At 40.6% G+C, this 21,356-nt stretch overlaps 1 protein-coding gene across 2 annotated transcripts in view; it reads left to right on the forward strand.

Annotated features, from left to right (window-relative positions):
- The window catches only part of SLC23A2 (solute carrier family 23 member 2), a 151,143-nt gene that overhangs the window by 50,267 nt on the left and 79,520 nt on the right, over positions 1 to 21,356 (forward strand). For both annotated transcript variants that reach the window (XM_067707546.1, XM_067707547.1), the window contains exon 2: positions 1,157 to 1,410. In XM_067707546.1, the coding sequence (XP_067563647.1) occupies positions 1,303 to 1,410 (108 nt within the window). In that variant the 5' untranslated portion in view covers positions 1,157 to 1,302. The remainder of the gene's footprint in view (positions 1 to 1,156; positions 1,411 to 21,356) is intronic.

A 21,356-nucleotide genomic window follows, 5' to 3' on the forward strand; every position in this document is an offset into this window, starting at 1 on the left:
TTAGTTGCTCCGTGGCATGTGGGATCTTCCCGGACCAGGGCTTGAACCTGTGTCCCCGGCATTGGCAGGTGGACTCCCAACCACTGCATCACCAGGGAAGTCCCTGTGCCCTCTCATTTTTTAAGCCAAATTCTCCAAATGCTTTTTAATCTTTTGGTGGATCTCTTTTATTATTCAAGTAATACTTCTGTTGTTTGAAATTGAGTTTTTAATATTTTCTGCTGCATGGGATTGTTTTAGTAGCTTCCTGCCTTTGACTTTTACTTGGATTTTCTCTTAGTTTGGAGCGTTGTCCAGATTCTCTAAGATTCTCCGAGCATGTCAGATCCACCTTGGGTCTTGATTCTCCTCGGACCCTTTCTTATCTCTTGCCACTTTACTTCCCCAACCCCCTTTTTTGGGGTTGGATTACTTTTTTAGGTTTATGTTGTCATTTGATTTGATATTGAATGTTTCGGTTCTGTTTTTTGTATGGCATTCTAGCCCATTTAAGCTCACCTTGCCACCTTCCTGGAATTCTGTATGGCCATTTAATCCTAGGTTGGTTTTGTCTCCTCTTTTTTGTGCTTTTCAGTGTCTTCCCAGCCTTTAATTGGGCACCTGTAGGAAATTCAGAATTATTTTAATATCCATACAATTGTAGTAAATTGGCTATAACTGAACTGTCTAGTATGATTGCCACCAGCCACAAGTGGCTATTTAAACTTAAATTTGATACAGTTTAAAGGTTCAGTTTCTCTATTGCACTAGTCACATTTCAGGTGCTCAGTAGCCAGTGACTAGTGATGACTGTATTGGACAAGGCAGATGTAGAACATTTCCATCATTGCAGAAAGTTCTATTGGATAGTGCTGGGCTCTAAGATAGATACCATAATGCATGTCAAAAAAAATCCCTCTGCTATTTTTTCTCCCTAGTATTCTAATATTTTTGGTGGTTCACTTCGGTGGTTCCCCACCCACTGCCCGCTCCAAAAGGTGATTCAGAATCTGAGTGACTATAAATGAAGGTGGATGGGGACTTGAAAAGTGTAATAAGTTTTTTTGGTGTTTGGATATAATTTGTACTTCGACTTTCCCATGCAGGAAACACAGTGTCTGTGTGTCCTGTACTGTTTGAGTGCTTGATGTAATTTGGCTGCTTTCTCCTTTTCTAGGTGTGCTGAGAGATGGCACTTGTGGGGCTCATCTCTGCCTGAGAATTGGCACTGGAAGAGCTGACTCTGATCCTGGGCTCCTTGTGTGAACAAGCCTTAACTTCCAGCCACTTCAGTCCAAAGGTCAAATTACTCGTTTTCTCTTAATGATGGGTATCGGTAAGAACACTACATCCAAATCCATGGAGGCTGGAAGTTCAACTGAAGGCAAATATGAAGATGAAGCGAAGCACCCGGCTTTCTTTACTCTTCCGGTAACAGCATTTCCTGTCTTTTTTCTTCTTAAGTCACTCTAAAGTAGTTTCTGCATTGACTAGGATTAGCTTTTTTTTTTTTTTTTAACCCAAAGAAAGTTTAGTATTAGTTTTCTTTTTTATTTTATTTTGTTTTGTTTTATATAGCAGGTTCTTATTAGTCATCAGTTTTATACACATCAGTGTATACATGTCAATCCCAATCGCCCAATTCAGCACACCACCATCCCCACCCCACCGCGGTTTTCCCCCCTTGGTGTACATACGTTTGTTCTCTACATCTGTGTCTCAACTTCTGCCCTGCAAACTGGCTCATCTGTACCATTTTACTAGGTTCCACATACATGTGTTAATACACGATATTTGTTTTTCTCTTTCTGACTTACTTCACTCTGTATGACAGTCTCTAGATCCATCCACGTCTCAACAAATGACTCAATATCGTTCCTTTTTATGGCTGAGCAATATTCCATTGTATATATGTACCACAACTTCTTTATCCGTTCGATTGTTGATGGGCATTTAGTTGCTTCCATGACCTGGCTGTTGTAAATAGTGCTGCAATGAACATTGGGGTGCATGTGTCTTTTTGAATTATGGTTTTCTCTGGGTATATGCCCAGCAGTGGGATTGCTGGATCATATGCTAATTCTATTTTTAGTTTTTTAAGGACCCTCCATACTGTTCTCCATAGTGGCTGTATCAATTTACATTCCCACCAACAGTGCAAGAGGGTTCCCTTTGCTCCACACCCTCTCCAGCGTTTGTTGTTTGCAGATTTTCTGATGATGCCCATTCTAACTGGTGTGAGGTGATACCTCATTGTAGTTTTGATTTGCATTTCTCTAATAATTAGTGATGTTGAGCAGCTCTTCATGTGCTTCTTGGCCATCAGTGTGTCTTCTTGGGAGAAATGTCTATTTATGTCTTCTGCCCATTTTTGGATTAGGTTGTTTGTTTCTTTAATATTGAGCTGCATGAGCTGTTTATATATTTTGGAGATTAATCCTTTGTCCATTGATTCGTTTGCAAATATTTTCTCCCATTCTGAGGGTTGTCTTTTCGTCTTGTTTATGGTTTCCTTTGCTGTGCAAAAGCTTTGAAGTTTCATTAGGTGCCATTTGTTTATTTTTATTTCCATTTCTCTAGGAGGTGGATCAAAAAAGATCTTGCTGTGATTTATGTCAAAGAGTGTTCTGCCTATGTTTTCCTCTAAGAGTTTTATAGTGTCTGGTCTTACATTTAGGTCTTCAATCCATTTTGAGTTTATTTTTGTGTATGGTGTTAGGGAGTGTTCTAATTTCATTCTTTAACATGTAGCTGTCCAGTTTTCCCAGCACCAATTATTGAAGAGACTGTCTTTTCTCCATTGTTTATCTTTGCCTCCTTTGACATAGATTAGTTGACCGTAGGTGTGTGGGTTTATCTCTGGGCTTTCTATCTTGTTCCATTGATCTCTATTTCTGTTTTTGTGCCAGTACCATATTGTCTTGATTACTGTAGCTTTGTAGTATAGTCTGAAGTCAGGGAGTCTGATTCCTCCAGCTCCGTTTTATTCCCTCAGGACTGCTTTGGCTCTTCAGGGTCTTTTTTGTCTCCAAATTTTAAGATTATTTGTTCTAGTTCCGTAAAAAATGCCATTGGTAATTTGATAGGGATTGCTTTGAATCTGTAGATTGCTTTGGGTAGTATAGTCATTTTCACAATATTGATACTTCCAATCCAAGAACATGGTATATCTCTCCATCTGTTGGTATCATCTTTAATTTCTTTCATCAGTGTCTTATAGTTTTCTGCATACAGGTCTTTTGTCTCCCTTGGTAGGTTTATTCCTAGGTATTTTATTCTTTTTGTTGCAATGGTAAATGGGAGTGTTTCCTTAATTTCTCTTTCAGATTTTTCATTATTAGTGTATAGGAATCCAAGGGATTTCTGTGCATTAATTTTGTATCCTGCAACTTTACCAAATTCATTGGTTAGCTCTAGTAGTTTTCTGGTGGCTTTTTTAGGATTCCCTATATATAGTATCATGTCATCTGCAAACAGTGACAGTTTTACTTCTTCTTTTCCGATTTGTATTCCTTTTATTTCTTTTACTTTTCTGATTGCCATGGCTGGGACTTCCAAAACTATGTTGAATAATAGTGGTGAGAGTAGACATCCTTGTCTCGTTCCTGATCTTAGAGGAAATGCTTTCAGTTTTTCACCATTGAGAATGATGTTTGCTGTGGGTTTGTCATATATGGCCTTTATTATGTTGAGGTAGGTTTCCTCTATGCCCACTTTCTGGAGAGTTTTTATCATAAATGCAAGTTGAATTTTGTCAAAAGATTTTTCTGCCTCTATTGAGATGATCATATGGTTTTTGTTTTTTTTTTTTTGCTGTATGTGGGCTTCTCACTGTTGTGGCTTCTCCCGTTGTGGAGCACAGGCTCCAGACGTGCAGGCTCAGCAGCCATGGCTCACGGGCCCAGCCGCTCCACGGCATGTGAGATCTTCCCGGACTGGAGCACGAACCCGTGTCCTCTGCATCGGCAGGCAGACTCTCAGCTACTGTGCCACCAGGGAAGCCCGATCATATGGTTTTTATTCTTCAATTTGTTAATATGGTGTATCACATTGATAGATTTGCGTATATTGAAGAATCCTTGCATTCCTGGGATAAATCCCACTTGATCATGGTGTATGATCCTTTTAATGTGTTGTTGAATTCTGTTTGCTAGTATTTTGTTAAGGATTTTTGCTCTATATTCATCAGTGATATTGGTCTGTAATTTTTTTTTTCTTGTAGTATCTTTGTCTGGTTTTGGTATCAGGGTGATGGTGGCCTCATAGAATGAGTCTGGGAGTGTTCCTTCCTCTGCAATTTTTTGGAAGAGTTTGAGAAGGATGTGTGTTAGCTCTTCTCTAAATGTTTGATATAATTCACCTGTGAAGCCATCTGCTCCTGGACTTTTGTTTTTTGGAAGATTTTTAATCACAGTTTCAATTTCATTACTTGTGATTGGTCTGTTCGTATTTTCTGTTTCTTCCTGGTTCAGTCTTGGAAGGTTATACCTTTCTAAGAATTTGTCCATTTTTCCAGAGTGTCCATTTTATTGTCATAGAGTTGCTTGTAGTCGTCTCCTGGATGCTTTGTATTTCTGCGGTGTCTGTTGTAACTTCTCCTTTTTCATTTCTAATTTTATTGATTTGAGTCCTCTCCCTCTTTTTCTTGATGAGCCTGGCTAATGGTTTATCAATTTTGTTTATCTTCTCAAAGAACCAGCTTTTAGTTTTATTGATCTTTGCTATTGTTTTCTTTGTTTCTATTTCATTATTTCTACTCTGATCTTTATAATTTCTTTCCTTCTGCTAACTTTGGATTTTGTTTGTTCTTCTTTCTCTAGTTCATTTAGGTGTAAGGTAAGATTGTTTATTTGAGGTTTTTCTTGTTTCTTGAGGTAGGCTTGTATAGCTATAAACTTCCCTCTTAGAACTGCTTTTGGTGCATCCCATAGGTTTTGGATCGTCATGTTTTTATTGTCATTTGTTTCTAGGTATTTTTTGATTTCCTCTTTGATTTCTTCAGTGATCTCTTGGTTATTTAATAATGTATTGTTTAGCCTCCATGTGTTTGTGTTTTTTACGTTTTTTTCCCTGTAATTGATTTCTAATCTCATAGCCTTGTGGTCAGAAAAGATACTTGATATTATTTCAATTTTCTTAAATTTACTGAGGCTTGATTTGCGACCCAAGGCGTGATGTATCCTGGAGAATGTTCCATGCGCACTTGAGAAGAAAGTGTAATCTGCTGTTTTTGGATGGAGTGTCCTATAAATATTAATTAATCTATCTGGTCTATTGTGTCATTTAAAGCTTGTGTTTCCTTATTAATTTTCTGTTTGGATGATCTGTCCATTGGTGGAAGTGAGGTGTTAAAGTTCCCCACTATTACTGTGTTACTGTTGATTTCTTCTTTTATAGCTGTTAGCAGTTGTCTTATGTATTGAGGTGCTCCTATGTTGGGTGCATATAAATTTATAATTGTTGTACCTTCTTCTTGGATTGATCCCTTGATCATTATATAGTGTCATTCCTTGTCTCTTGTAACATTCTTTATTTTAAAGTCTGCTTTATCTGATATAAGTATTGCTACTCCAGCTTTCCTTTGATTTCCATTTGCATGGAATATCTTTTTCCATCCCCTCACTTTCAGTCTCTATGTGTCCCTAGGTCTGAAGTGGGTCTCTTGTAGAGAGCATATAGATGGGTCTTGTTTTTATATCCATTCAGCAAGCCTGTTTCTTTTGGTTGCAGCATTTAATCCATTCACGTTTAAGGTAATTATCAATATGTATGTTCCTATGACCATTTTCTTAATTGTTTTGGGTTTGGTTTTATAGGTCCTTTTCTCCTCTTGTGTTTCCCACTTAGAGAAGTTCCTTTAACATTTGTTGTAGAGCTGGTTTGGTGGTGCTGAGTTCTCTTAGCTTTTGCTTGTCTGTAAAGCTTTTGATTTCTCCATTGAATCTGAATGAGATCCTTGCAGGGTAGAGTAATCTTGGTTGTAGGTTCTTCCCTTTCATCACTTTAAGTATATCATGCCACTCCGTTCTGTCTTGCAGAGTTTCTGCTGAGAAATCAGCTGTTAACCTTATGGGAGTTCCCTTGTATGTTATTTGTCGTCTTCCCTTGCTGCTTTTAATAATTTTTCTTTGTCTTTAATTTTTGCCAATTTGATTACTATGTGTCTCGGTGTGTTTCTCCTTGGGTTTATCTTGTATGGGACTCGCTGCACTTCCTGGACTCTGGTGGCTATTTCCTTTCCCATGTTAGGGAAGTTTTCCTCTATAATCTCTTCAGATATTTTCTCTGGTTCTTTCCCTCTCTCTTCTCCTTCTGGGACCCCTGCAATGCAAATGTTGTTGCATTTAATGTTGTCCCAGAGGTCTCTTAGGCTGTCTTCATTTCTTTTCATTCTTTTTTCTTTATTCTGTTCAGCAGTGAATTCCACCGTTCTGTCTTCCAGGTCACTTATCTGTTCTTCTGCCTCAGTATTCTGCTATTGATTCCTTCTAGTGTAGTTTTCATTTCAGTTATTGTATTGTTCATCTCTGTGTGTTTGTTCTTTAATTCTTCTAGATCTCTGTTAAACATTTCTTGCATCTTCTCGATCTTTGCCTCCATTCTTTCCAAGGTCCTGGATCATCTTCACTATCATTATTCTGAATTCTTTTTCTGGAAGGTTGCCTATCTCTACTTCATTTAGTTTTTTTTCTGGGGTTTTATCTTGTTCCTTCATCTGGTACATAGCCCTCTGCCTTTTCATCTTGTCTATCTTTCTGTGAATGTGGTTTTTGTTCCACAGGCTGCAGGATTGTAGTTCTTCTTGCTTCTGCTCTCTGCCCTCTGGTGGATGAGACTATCTAAGAGGCTTGTGTAAGTTTCCTGATGGGAGGGACTTAGTGGTGGGTAGAGCTGACTGTTGCTCTGGCGGGCAGAGCTCAGTGTAGGATTAGCTTTAATACTCCTGTTTTCAGCGAAGGTTAAGGCATTTGAAAACCAAATGCTTTTCACGAGAGAGAGGCTTTGGGAACCCTGTTGGCTGACAGTGGTTTTGGCTCTGCCTAGAGTCACCTGATGGGATTAACTCCAAGAAGGAAGCATGCCTTGCTGTGAATATTGTGAAACTGGCCCAGTGCTTACTGTGTACTGGAGGATGTTGAAGGCTTAATTTTATCTCCAAAAATGTGTTTTTGTGAAATAACCTGTCACCCAACTTCATACTTGTATTTCAAGGTGGAAGAATGAATGAATGACATTCATTGTTTGGAGCCCAAGTGTCCATGACTTGTATTATGGCAGTAGCATCAAAGATAGAGGTATTTTGCCTGGACAAGTTATATCAGTCAGAGAAGGTTGATTACACACCTTCATTATATTCAATGCTAATATTTTTTCAGATGTAGGATTATGACTTGATTTGTATAAAGTTACCTGAAGTGTTGGTTTAAGAAAGAAAAAAGCTCTTTAGTGGGAACTTGCTTCAGCTGTTTTTCCCTTAATATAGGAAATGAGGTTAATGTGAAGAATACCATTCTAGGATTCCTTAAAACATGGTCCTAGAATTTGCCTCACTGAAACATTACCCAGTAAGAAAGACGTGAACACGGCATCTTTAAGTATGTTGGTTGCCCTGATTTACTGTATTTTGAATTTTACTCTGTGAATTCAGAGAGAGGTTCCACTGATTTTACAACTGGTGTTACTTGTTTTCCTTCTTTCTGTAAAGTGAAATTTTGAAACTAGATTTTCTGTTATACTGAAGACTTAAGGTCAACACAGATTATCTAGAGGAAGAGATGTCAGGTTTCCAAGTTTAAATTAGAGCATCTCTGAATAGTGAAGAGGAAAGTTCATGCCTGAGTATTGACTTGTCTCTCCTGTGGCATTTGCCCAGCAGACCATTCACCCTCACCCTTCTCCACTTGAGAGACAAAAACTTGAGTACACCTTAGCCACCCACTTGCCTTGTCATTTTGGCTTAGAGTTTTAGGCTTATTTTAGCATTCAGATTGTGATATTGCACCGTTAGCAGTTAAATTCACCAGCATGTTATCAGTTTTCATGTTCACTGTTGTTTCTTGTAGCACTCTCCTTCCCTCTTTGTTCACTTTTCTTTTAAACTACACCAAGGGACTGTGAATGGTCACTGACTTTGTCTTTGCACATCTGAAAATAACTGTATTTTGCTCTCAATTCTTGAATGAACTTCTATTAATTATACACTCCTGTTCTGTCTCCATTTCTCTTTAATGCTTTCTCATGGTTTGTATATCTTTTTCTAGTGCTTCCTTTTGGCTGGATTCCCTAGTGTTATTTTACAATTTATTAATTCTTTGTGTACAGTCATGTGTTTATGTTGAAGTTTTATTGCAGTGATTCTTTTCTTATTTCTAAAATTACTATTTGGTTTATATCTGCCCTTTTTTTTTTTTTCTTTTTTTTTTGTGGTACACGGGCCTCTCACTGCCGTGGCCTCTCCCGTCGCGGAGCACAGGCTCCGGACGCGCAGGCCCAGCGGCCACAGCTCACGGGCCCAGCCGCTCCGCGGCATGCGGGATCCTCCCGGACCGGGGCACGAACCTGTGTCCCCTGCATCGGCAGGCAGACTCTCAACCACTGCGCCACCAGGGAAGCCCTATATCTGCCTATTTTTGTTCTTAATTTCTTGTATGTATGTATTTGTTTTAAAATGTTTGTACTTTTAAATTATTGAGGACCCTAATGTACTAAAGTATTTTTCCAATTGTTCTACTTTCTTCTGGTGTGAAATCCTTGTTTCTTTTGATATTTTCTTCTCTCTCTCTGCCACTCCCCAATTTTTTCCTATAGTTTTGCCTTTTCCTTTCCTGGATCCAGTCCAGAACCTGTTCTTACAGTGGAGGTCTTCCTGTCTTCCCCCAGTGGGTACAGACCATAACATGAAGGAGTGAGGAGACCCGCTGGCCCCTGAGCACTGAACCTGGTTCTGGTCCTCCCCTTGTGTGGGGACCCTTAAGTCCCTGTTTTTCCATGGGAGCTGCCTGACTGAGGTCTTCCAGGCTCAGAGTCTCGTGGGTCCCAGTGTCCACCCATTCATTGCTTTATGTTTCTTGTATTCTAAAAGGCTTGTCTGTTTTTAGCCTTGCCTATTTTGGGGCTTTCCCAACTCCATTGTTATTTAGGGGTGGGGTTGGGACGGAGTATTCCTCAAAGCATTAATTTCCAGATCCATCTTCAGCAGGATTACAAGTACATGGGAGCTGGGAATGTGGATATAATATGTAGTTAGACATAAATATAATGTGAATATAAAGTAATTTAACACTAGAGCAGTTTCATATAGGGATGTTATGGAATTTTTACTCTAGTCTTGGGCTATAAAAGTAGGCATTATAAAGGGAGAAGAAAAAGAGGAGTAATAGAGTTGGAATCATGGGATTGAGCTAGTGGGAGGAGAGCGAAATATCAAGGGGATAAGCTGTTAAGGTCAGCACATGAATCATCAGGATGACTTAGAACAGGGATGCCAAGAAGTGTGTTAACATGTGCTACCTCGAGCTTATGAGAAAATGGAAGGTGAAATAATAGAAGGAAAACAGATGAAAACAAAAGCCTATCCAAAAATTTTTATAAAGAAATAGTTCATTTGTTGGAATTTGGGGTTGTAGAAAGTTTTGTTAGAAAATATTTTGTAATACAATGAAAAGAGGAACAGTAGTGCCTATATTTAATCACTAGTGAAATTGCTACCCTAAGAAAACTTAGACAGTAAGATAGAAGACCATTTTGAATGATTTGCTTGTTGATAGGACAGAGGTAGGAGACTAGGTTAGAGCTGGTCCCTTTTCGCTGCCCAACTGGTAGGATTATTTTGGTCCCTGCCTCTCTGCTCTTAGGAAGTGTGTCTGTCTCTCCCTGTTCCTCATTCAGGGACCACAGGTCTACACACTAATTTCATAGACTCTGATAGCCTTAGAGGTGAAAGTGGCTTTAGAACTTTCCAAGTGGTTCTTTGGGAAGGTGAAATGTAGGGATTTGCCCAAAGCATCTAGCTCACATGGTGTGTTAATTAAGTAAAGTTTATATCAGTTGGATCACATAGGCTCTTGTCCCCAAGGAGTTCACAGCCAGTGAGCAAGGCAGGAGCTGCACATTAGCAACACTAACAACAGGTACAGGGCATTTATCTTCTGAGTTTCACAGATGTTCTTGGGAACGGTCTTCGAAATAAAGAGTTGGGAGTGGTGGTGATTAAACTGCTATAGCTGATGCTCCAGTGGGAACAGTGGTGAAAAATGAGGCTCAGTTTTGTTTCCTCCAGCTACTTGTCTGTGTGAGCATCTGACTGACTTCATGGTTCTGGTTGTGTTTCTCTTTTCTTTTCCCTATAATGTGGCCACTCAGTGCATTTGAGAATTGGTATTTTGGATTATAGGGTTAGTCCTCCTAAGAGAATCTCTAGGGTAGTTTCAAATATAGGTGATATTTTGGCTGACTTTAAAACACATCTCCCATGGAAAATATGATTGCACTAGACAAAGAGAGGTGTGGGTAAGAGGCAGGAGGTGTTGAGGTGGGGAGAGGACCCTGGCTGTGTTGGGCCCTGGACTCAGGGGCAGCTGAAATGGACCTTGAAGTGAAAGGAGGCAATGTTGGAACATGTTGGGATAGTGCAGAGGAAGGGATCAGCCTGAGCCAAGTCAGGGGTAGAAGAGGAAAGGTGTGGAGGAATGGTGTTAGAACCATTAGGCTGGAAGCCTAGATTCTGGGTGGTTCCTGAATGATTTGCTAAGGGATTTGGAAGTTTCTACTCTATCAATAAAAAGCTCTGCAAGAGTGTTGACCAGGGGAATAACCCAAAAGGTTGTGCTTTAGAACAAACTGGAGTAGGGCACGATTAGACGAAGAAAGAAAAGTGTTGTTTTAGTCACCTCTGGCTGCTATAACAATTTACAATAGACAGGGTGACTTAAGCCACAAACATTTATTTCTCACAGTTTTGGAGTCGGGGAAGAACAAGATCAAGGTACTAGCAGATTTGATTCTTGGTGAGGGCTCTCTTCTTGGCTTTTGATAGCTGCCTTCTCACTGGATCCTGACAAGGCTGACAGAAGAAGCTCTGGTGTCCCTTTTCCCTCTTATAAGAATACTGAGTCTATTATGAGGGTTCTACCCTTATGATCTTATTACCTTCCAAAGCCCCTTTTTTTTTTTTTTTTTACATCTTTATTGGAGTATAATTGCTTTACAATGGTCTGCTAGTTTCTGCTTTATAACAAAGTGAATCAGTTATACATATACATATGTTCCCAAATCTCTTCCGTCTTGCGTCTCCCTCCCTCCCACCCTCCCTATCCCACCGCTCCAGGTGGTCACAAAGCACGAAGCTGATCTCCCTGTGCTATGCAGCTGCTTCCCACTAGCTATCTACCCTGCGTTTGGTAGTGTATATATATCCATGCCTCTCTTTCGCTTTGTCACAGCTTACCCTTCCCCCTCCCCATATCCTCAAGTCCATTCTCTAGTAGGTCTGTGTCTTTATTCCTGTCTTACCCCTAGGTTCTTCATGACATTTTTTTCCTTAAATTCCATATATATGTGTTAGCATATGGTATTTGTCTTTCTCTTTCTGACTTACTTCATCCTGTATGACAGACACTAGGTCTATCCATCTCATTACAAATAGCTCAGTTTTGTTTCTTTCTATGGCTGAGTAATATTCCATTGTATATATGTGCCACATCTTCTTTATCCATTCATCCGATGATTGACACATAGGTTGTTTCCATCTCTGGGCTATTGTAAACAGAGCTGCAATGAATATTTTGGTACATGACTCTTTTTGAATTATGGTTTTCTCACGGTATATGCCCAGTAGTAGGATTGCTGGGTCATATGGTAGTTCTATTTGTAGTTTTTTAAGGAACCTCCATACTATTCTCCATAGTGGCTGTATCAATTTACATTCCCACCAAGAGTGCAAGAGGGTTCCCTTTTCTCCACACCCTCTCCAGCATTTACTGTTTCTAGATTTTTTGATGATGGCCATTCTGACTGGTGTGAGATGATATCTCATTGTAGTTTTGATTTGCATTTCTCTAATGATTAATGATGTTGAGCATTCTTTCATGTGTTTGTTGGCAGTCTGTATATCTTCTTTGGAGGAATGTCTTTTTAGGTCTTCTGCCCATTTTTGGATTGGGTTGTTTGTTTTTTTGTTATTGAGTTGCATGAGCTGCTTATAAATTTTGGAGATTAATCCTTTGTCAGTTGCTTCATTTGCAAATATTTTCTCCCATTCTGAGGGTTGTCTTATCATCTTGTTTATGGTTTCCTTTGCTGTGCAAAAGCTTTGAAGTTTCATTAGGTCCCGTTTGTTTATTTTTGTTTTTATTTCCATTTCTCTAGGAGGTGGGTCAAAAACCTTTTTGCTGTGATTGCTGTGATTTATGTCATAGAGTGTTCTGCCTATGTTTTCCTCTAAGAGTTTGATAGTTTCTGGCCTTCATTTAGGTCTTTAATCCACTTTGAGCTTCTTTTTGTGTACGGTGTTAGGGAGTGATCTAACCTCATACTTTTACATGTACCTGTCCAGTTTTCCCAGCACCACTTATTGAAGAGACTGTCCTTTCTCCACTGTACATTCCTGCCACCTTTATCAAAGATAAGGTGACCATATGTGTGTGGGTTTATCTCTGGGCTTTCTATCCTGTTCCATTGATCTAGCTTTCTGTTTTTGTGCCAGTACCATACTGTCTTGATTACTGTAGCTTTGTAGTATAGTCTGAAGTCAGGGAGCCTGATTCCTCCAGCTCCACTTTTCGTTCTCAAGATTGCTTTGGCTATTCGGGGTTTTTTGTGTTTCCATACAAATTGTGAAATTTTTTGTTCTACTTCTGTGAAAAATTCCAGTGGTAGTTTGATAGGGATTGCATTGAATCTGTAGATTGCTTTGGGTAGTATAATCATCTTCACAATGTTGATTCTTCCAATATAAGAACATGGTATATCTCTCCATCTATTTGTATCATCTTTGATTTCTTTCACCAGTGTCTTCTAATTTTCTGCATACAGGTCTTTTGTCTCCTTAGGTAGGTTTATTCCTAGATATTTTATTCTTTTTATTGCAGTCGTAAATGGGAGTGTTTTCTTAATTTCACTTTCAGATTTTTCGTCAATAGTGTATAGGAATGCCAGAGATTTCTGTGCATTAATTTTGTATCCTGCTACTTTACCAAATTCATTGATTAGCTCTAGTAGTTTTCTGGTAGCATCTTTAGGACTCTCTATGTATAGTATCATGTCATCTGCAAAGAGTGACAGCTTTACTTCCTCTTTTCTGATTTGGATTCCTTTTATTTCCTTTTCTTCTGTGATTGCTGTGGCTAAAACTTCCAAAACTACGTTGAATAAGAGTGGTGAGAGTGGGCAACCTTGTCTTGTTCCTGATCTTAGTGGAAATGCTTTCAATTTTTCACCATTGAGGATGATGTTGGCTGTGGGTTTGTCATATATGGCCTTTACTATCCCTACTTTCTGCAGGGATTTTAGCATAAATGGATGTTGAATTTTGTCAAAAGCTTTCTCTGCATCTATTGAGATGATCATATGGTTTTTCTCCTTCAATTTGTTAATATGGTTTATCACATTGATTGATTTGCTTATATTAAAGAATCCTTGCATTCCTGGAATAAACCCCAGTTGATCATGGTGTATGATCCTTTTTTTTTTTTTTTTGCTATACACGGGCCTCTCACTGTTGTGGCCTCTCCTGTTGCAGAGCACAGGCTCTGGACGCGCAGGCTCAGCAGCCATGGCTCACGGGCCCAGCCGCTCCGCGGCATGTGGGATTTTCCCAGACTGGGGCATGAACCCGTGTCCCCTGCATCAGCAGGCGGACTCTCAACCGCTGCGCCACCAGGGAAGCCCTGTATCATCCTTTTAACGTGCTGTTGGATTCTGTTTGCTAGTATTTTGTTGAGGATTTTTCAATCTATGTTCATCAGTAATATTGGCCTGTAGTTTTCTTTCTTTGTGACATCCTTGTCTGGTTTTGGTATCAAGGTGATGGTGGCCCCGTAGAAGGAGTTTGGGAGTGTTCCTCCCTCTGCTATATTTTGGAAGAGTGTGAGAAGGATAGGTGTTAGCTCTTCTCTAAATGTTTGATAGAATTCGCCTGTGAAGCCATCTGGTCTTGGGCTTTTGTTTGTTGGAAGATTTTTAATCACAGTTTCAATTTCAGTGCTTGTGATTGGTCTGTTCGTATTTTCTGTTTCTTCCTGATTCAGTCTTGGCAGGTTGTACATTTCTAAGAATTTGTCCATTTCTTCCAGTTTGTCCATTTTGTTGGCATAGAGTTGCTTGCTTGTAGTAATCTCTCATGATCTTTTGTATTTCTGCAGTGTCAGTTGTTACTTCTTTTTCATTTCTAATTCTATTGATTTGAGTCCTCTCCCTTTTTTTCTTGATGAGTGTGGCTAATGATTTATCAATTTTGTTTATCTTCTCAAAGAACCAGCTTTTAGTTTTATTGATCTTTGCTATCGTTTCCTTCATTTGTTTTTCATTTATTTCTGATCTGATTTTTATGATTTCTTTCCTTCTGCTAACTTTAGGGGTTTTTTGTTCTTCTTTCTCTAATTGCTTTAGGTGCAAGGTTAGGTTGTTCATTCGAGATGTTTCCTGTTTCTTAAGGTAGGATTGTATTGCTATAAACTTCCCTCTTAAACTGCTTTTGCTGCATCCCATAGATTTTGAGTCATCGTGTCTCCATTGTCATTTGTTTCTAGGTATTTTTTGATTTCCTCTTTGATTTCTTCAGTAATCACTTCGTTATTAAGTAGTGTATTGTTTAGCCTCCATGCATTTGTATTTTTTACAGATCTTTTCCTGTAATTGATATCTAGTCTCATAGCATTGTGGTCGGAAAGGATACTTGATACAATTTCAATTTTCTCAAATTTACCAAGGCTTGATTTATGACCCAAGATACGATCTATCCTGGAGAATGTTCCATGAGCACTTGAGAAAAATGTGTATTCTGTTGTTTTTGGATGGAATGTCCTATAAATATCAATTAAGTCCATCTTGTTTAATATATTACTTAAAGCTTATGTTTCCTTATTTATTTTCATTTTGGATGATCTGTCCATTGGTGAAAGTTGGGTGTTAAAGTCCCCTACTATGAATATGTTACTGTCGATTTCCCCTTTTATGGTTGTTAGTATTTGCCTTATGTATTGAGGTGCTCCTATATTGGGTGCATAAATATTTACAATTGTTATATCTTCTTCTTGGATCGATCTCTTGATCATTATGTAGTGTCCTTCTTTGTCTCTTCTGATATTCTTATTTTAAAGTCTATTTTGTCTGATATGAGAATTGCTACTCCAGATTTCTTTTGGTTTCCATTTGCATGAAATACCTTTTTCCATCCCCTTACTTTCAGTCTGTATGTGTGTCTAGGTCTGAAGTGGGTCTCTTGTAGGCAGCAGATATATGGGTCTTGTTTTTGTATCCATTCAGCTAATCTGTGTCTTTTGGTGGGAGCATTTAGTCCATTTACATTTAAGGTAATTATCAATATGTATCTTCCTATTCCCATTTTCTTAATTGTTTTGGGTTCGTTATTGTAGGTCTTTTCCTTCTCTTGTGTTTCTTGCCTAGAGAATTTCCTTTATCAGTTGTTGTAAAGATGGTTTGGTGGTGCTGAACTCTCTCAGCTTTTGCTTGTCTGTAAAGATTTTAATTTCTCCATCAAATCTGAATGAGATCCTTGCTGGGTAGAGTAATCTTGGTTGTAGCTTTTTCTCCTTCATCACTTTAAATATGTCCTGCCAGTCCCCTCTGGCTTACAGAGTTTCTGCTGAAAGATCAGCTGTTAACCTTATGGGGATTCCCTTGTGTGTTATTTGTTGTTTTTCCCTTGCTGCTTTTAATATGTTTTCTTTGTATTTAATTTTTGACAGTTTGATTAATATGTGTCTTGACGTATTTCTCCTTGGATTTATCCTGTATTGGACTGTCTGTGCTTCCTGGACTTGATTAACTATTTCCTTTCCCATATTAGGGAAGTTTTCAACTATAATCTCTTTAAATATTTTCTCAGTCCCTTTCTTTTCTCTTCTTCTTCTGGAACCCCTATAATTCGAATGTTGGTGCGTTTAATGTTGTCCCAGAGGTCTCTGAGACTGTCCTCAGTTCTTTTCATTCCTTTTTCTTTATTCTGCTCTGCAGTAGTCATTTCCACTATTTTATCTTCCAGGTCACTTATCTGTTCTTCTGCCTCAGTTATTCTGCTATTGATCCCATCTAGAGTATTTTTCATTTAATTTATTGTGTTGTTCATCGTTGTTCGTTTCATCTTTAGTTCTTCTAGGTCCTTGTTAAATGTTTCTTGCATTTTCTCTTTTCTGTTTCCAATATTTTGGATCATCTTTACTTTCATTATTTGAATTCTTTTTCAGGTAGACTGCCTATTTCCTCTTCATTTGTTAGGTCTGGTGGGTTTTTATCTTGCTCCTTCATCTGCTGTGTGTTTTTCTGTCTTCTCATTTTGCTTATCTTACGGTGTTTGGGGTCTCCTTTTTGCGGGCTGCAGGTTCGTAGTTTCCATTGTTTTTGGTGTCTGTCCCCAGTGGCTAAGGTTGGTTCAGTGGGTTGTGTAGGCTTCCTGGTGGAGGGGACTAGTGCCTATGTTCTGGTGGATGAGGCTGGATCTTGTCTTTCTGGTGGGCAGGTCCACGTTTGGTGGTGTGTTTTGGGATGTCTGTGGAGTTATTATGATTTTTGGCAGCCTCTGTGCTAATGGGTGGGGTTGTGTTTCTGTCTTGCTAGTTGTTTGGCATAGGGTGTCCAGCACTGTAGCTTGCTGGTCATTGAGTGAAGCTGGGTGTTGGTGTTGAGACAGAGAGCTCTGGGAGATTTTCGCCATTTGATATTATGTGGAGCTGGGAGGTCTCTTGTGGACCAGTGTCCTGAAGTTGGCTCTCCCACCTCAGAGGCACAGCAGTGACTCCTGGCTGCAGCACCAAGAGCCTTTCGTCCACATGGCTCAGAATAAAAGGGAGAAGGGGTAGAAAGAAAGAATTAGTAGAAGGAAAGATTTAGTAGAAAAAAAGGAGGGAGGAAGGAGGGAAGGAAGGAAAAAAAGAAAGAAAAAAGATAAAGTAAAATAAAATAAAGTAAGGTAAAATATAATAAAGTTATTAAAACAAAAAAAATTAAGAAAAAAAATTTAAAAAAAAAAACCAGAATGGACAGATAGAACCCTAGGACAAATGGCGGAAGCAAAGCTTCCACACAGAAGCATACACATACACTCTCACAAAAAGAGGAAAAGGGGAAAAAATCATAAATCTTGCTCTCAAAGTCCACCTCCTCAATTTGGGATGATTCGTTGTCTAAAGGAGTGAGGGAGGGAGGGAGGGAAGGAAGGAAGGAAAGAACATAAAGTAAAATAAAATAAAGTTATTAAAATAAAAAATAATTATTAAGATAAAAAATTAAAATAAAAAACGGACGGATAGAACCCTAGGACAAATGGTGGAAGCAAAGCTATACAGACAAAATCTCACACAGAAGCATACACATGCACACTCACATAAAGAGGAAAAGGGGAAAAAATAATAAATCTTGCTCTCAAAGTCCACTTGCTCAGTTTGGGATGATTCGTTGTCTGTTCAGGTATTCCACAGATGCAGAGTACATCAAGTTGATTGTGGAGCTTTAATCCGCTGCTTCTGAGGCTGCTGGGGGAGATTTCCCTTTCTCTTCTTTCTTCTCACAGCTCCCAATGGCTCAGCTTTGGATTTGGCCCCGCCTCTGCGTGTAGGTCGCCGGGAGGGCGTCTGTTCTTCGATCAGACAGGACGGGGTTAAAGGATCCGCTGATTCGGAGGCTCTGGCTCACTCAGGCCGGGGGGGACGGAGGGGCACGGAGTGAGGGGCAGAGGCCGGCGGGACGTTGTACCAGCCTGAGGCGGGCCGTGTGTTCTCCCGGGGGAGTTGTCCCTGGATCCCGGGACCCTGGCAGTGGCTGGCTGCACAGGCTCCCCGTAACGGGGGTGGGGATAGTGACCTGTGCTCGCACACAGGCTTCTTGGTGGCGGCAGCAGCAGCCTTAGCGTCTCATGCCCGTCTCTGGGGTCCGCCTTTTACCTGCGGCTCGTGCCCGTCTCTGGAGCTCCTTTAAGCAGCGCTCTTAATCCCCTCTCCTCACGCACCAGGAAACAAAGAGGGAAGAAAAAGTCTCTTGCGTCTTTGGCAGGTCCAGACTTTTCCCCGCACTCCCTCCCGGCTAGCCGTGGCGCACTAACCCCCTGCAGGCTGTGTTCATGTTGCCAACCCCAGTCCTCTCCCTGCGCTTCGACCGAAGCCCGAGCCTCAGCTCCTTGCCCCGCCCGCCCCGGCGGGTGAGCAGACAAGCCTCTCTGGCTGGTGAGTGCTGATCGGCACCGATCCTCTGTGAGGGAATCTCTCCCCGCTTTGCCCTCCGCACCCCTGTTGCTGTGCTCTCTTCCGCGGCTCCGAAGCTTCCCCCTCCGCCACCCGCAGTCTCCACCCGTGAAGGGGCTTCCTAGTGTGTGGAAACCTTTCCTCCTTAACAGCTCCCTCCCACTGGTGCCGGTCCCGTCCCTATCCTGTTGTCTCTGTTTATTCTTTTTTCTTTTGCCCTGCCCAGGTACATGGGGAGTTTCTTGCCTTTTGGGAGGTCTGAGGTCTTCTGCCAGCGTTCTGTAGGGGTTCTGTAGGAGTTGTTCCACGGGTAGATGTATTTCTGGTGTATCTGTGGGGAGGAAGGTGATACCCGCGTCTTACTCTTCCGCCATCTTCCCGGAAGCTGGCCCTTCCTTCTAATCACGTTGGGAGTTAAGGCTTCAACATATGAATCTGGGGAGGGGGGGCCAAAATGTTCAATCCATAACAGGTATCTGTTGCAATAATCATTTAGCAAATATTTATTGAACACATTCTGTATAAGAGGTGGCCCTTATCTATGCATAAAACCTTACAACTTACTCTTTTCCCTCAAGTAGTGAATGAGCCAGAGCAGTGAGTAGACAATTCCAGCACAGTAGAGTGAGCACTGCAGTAGGGATTCCTATAGCGTGCAACAGGAGCCCACTGGAAGGCCTCCAGACTCTTTTTGGGATGACTCGTTGGGGTGAAGACAGGTTAGGACAGGGAGAGTCAGGGAGACCTGAGAGATACCAAAGTCTTAAGCATGGGTAAGTGCAGTAGGAGTGGAGGTGAGGCTGACAGAAGAGATGCCAAGGAGATTTTGAGGGCTGAGAGAGAGGACTGAGAGTTAAGGGTGATATAAGATTTATATAAAGGAAACTGGTTGTGTGATGGTACCTTTGCAGAAAATAAGGAGTCCAGGGAAAATCATAGGTTTGAAGGGTGGGGAAGATGGAAGATAATGGGTTTCATTTGAACAATTGTGGATTTGAAATGCTGATGAAACTCCTAGATCCTCTAGGAATTGGGGGTGTGGAACCTGGAGCAGAGAGAGAGCAGGAGTGCAATAATAATAATAATAATAAATTTTTAAAAAGACTTGGGGCTAAGGTGGCTGGTGGCTGAATCTGAAGAGGTGGATATTGCTGCCAGGGAGAGAGCTGAAATAGGAAGAAAGGAGAGTTGAGGACCTCACTGCTGGAGATGCCCACATGTGGGTGTCTCAGAGCATTGGCACCAGGGCATCACTGCCTGCTAGGGCCTTACTTCATCCTGGGTTTCCAAAACATAAACATTGAAGAGTGACCAATAGGGCAGCTCTGTATTCGTTTTTTTCTCTAGATCTGTGCCACCCCTAGGTTCTCTAGCTCTTGTGCTACCAGCTACTAGCCACATCTGGCTGTTTAAATGTAAGTTAATTAAAATTAAATAAAATCTAAAATCTAGTTCCTCAGTTGCACTAGTCAGCTTTTTTAAAAACTTGCTCGTAAGGGCCTTCCTAGACTCTAAAATGCAGGGTCTTATTTCCTTGTTTGCTTTGGAGTCTGAAGCTGGGCCTCAGGCTGGCTGTTAAGATATTTAGAGACTGGTGTGCTGGAGTGTAGGGAGGTGGGGCAGTGGGAATCAAAGCTGTCTGTTCCTCAAAACCAGGTTTGGGGAAGGTATCTCGAGTGGGTTGCTGGTGGGGTGTGTGTTCAGGGTCTCACTTGGGCATCCTGTGTTAGATAACTGCTTCCTCAAATGTCACAAGTGCTGATTTTTAAAAAACTCCTATGGGAGGAAATCACAATGTCTTTAAACAAAATAAAAGAAAGACCCATGAAAATAAAGAGAAAAAGAATAAGTCCATAAATAGAGGAAGAATAATGAATGGATCACATTAAGAACAAGAGACATGCAAAGCCCCAAGGTTGATAGAAATTAGATCATATGATCAGTGTTGATATTAAATAGAAGGATAGCAAAAGGTCTTCTCCTTATCCCATGGGAATATTGTTAGGCAAGTTTGTGTGCTTTTAAAGGCAGCTAGGAAATGTGTAAGGGGTGAATGCAGCCTGGCAAGAAATTGGAACCAGAAAAACAAAAAGAGTCTCGAAGAACTGCCATACCCTAAGGACACCGGCCGGGGAAGCACAGCCAGGACAAAGTCATGTGTTGCCTCTACAGTCCTCCTATGTTGGTAGCTCCTGTATCTTCTGAACCTGGAAGGGCATCCAGGGAAAACCAGGTAAATAGCTTAAACTTACTGTTGGCAAAGCCCCACCTATAATACAGTCTGATGTTTCCACCACCCAGTTCTGGGCTGGGTGAAGTGCTTAGGGTGCCTTAAGTTTTTATTTTCTCTCCTTCTATAGGCTCTGTGAGAATATTTGAGTCTCCTCTCTTGGGTACCAAGAGTGGATCATTCAGTCTGGAGATATTATGGACAGAGGAGTAGCTTTATTTGGTTCAGTTTTAACAAGGAATGGGAGAAATACTCATCAGTGTTCATACAAATCCGCTATTTGTTTCAGATTTCCCTAGTGTATTTTCTTCAGAGCCATATAATGTTAGGAACCCATAATGCCCCCAACATGGTGGGTACCACACAAACCTGGTAATAAGCTACTTATAGCCCACTTGAGGTGTGAAGTAATAGAAAATATATAAGTTGGTCTTTGCCCCTGGTCCCTGGCACAGAACCCCTGTGTAATTTCTGAACTCCTGAACTCCTTGTAATTTCCTAAGTGAAAAGACCACTAGGAGCATCATGTTCTAACAAGATGACTCTGCGTGGGCTTCTGGATGGTGACTGGTCACCAAAAAGACCAAGCCGTGATTTGAAGCTGGGCATTTTCAGCCTCATATCTCATCCTCTAGAGAGGGAGAGGGGCTATAAATGGAGTTAATGATTGATCATGCCTACTTGAGGAAGCCTCCATACAAGCCAATAGTAGAGAGTTTGGAGAACTCCTAGGT

Source organism: Pseudorca crassidens, chromosome 15, assembly GCF_039906515.1.
Source record: "Pseudorca crassidens isolate mPseCra1 chromosome 15, mPseCra1.hap1, whole genome shotgun sequence".
NCBI classification, from domain to species: Eukaryota; Metazoa; Chordata; class Mammalia; order Artiodactyla; family Delphinidae; genus Pseudorca; species Pseudorca crassidens.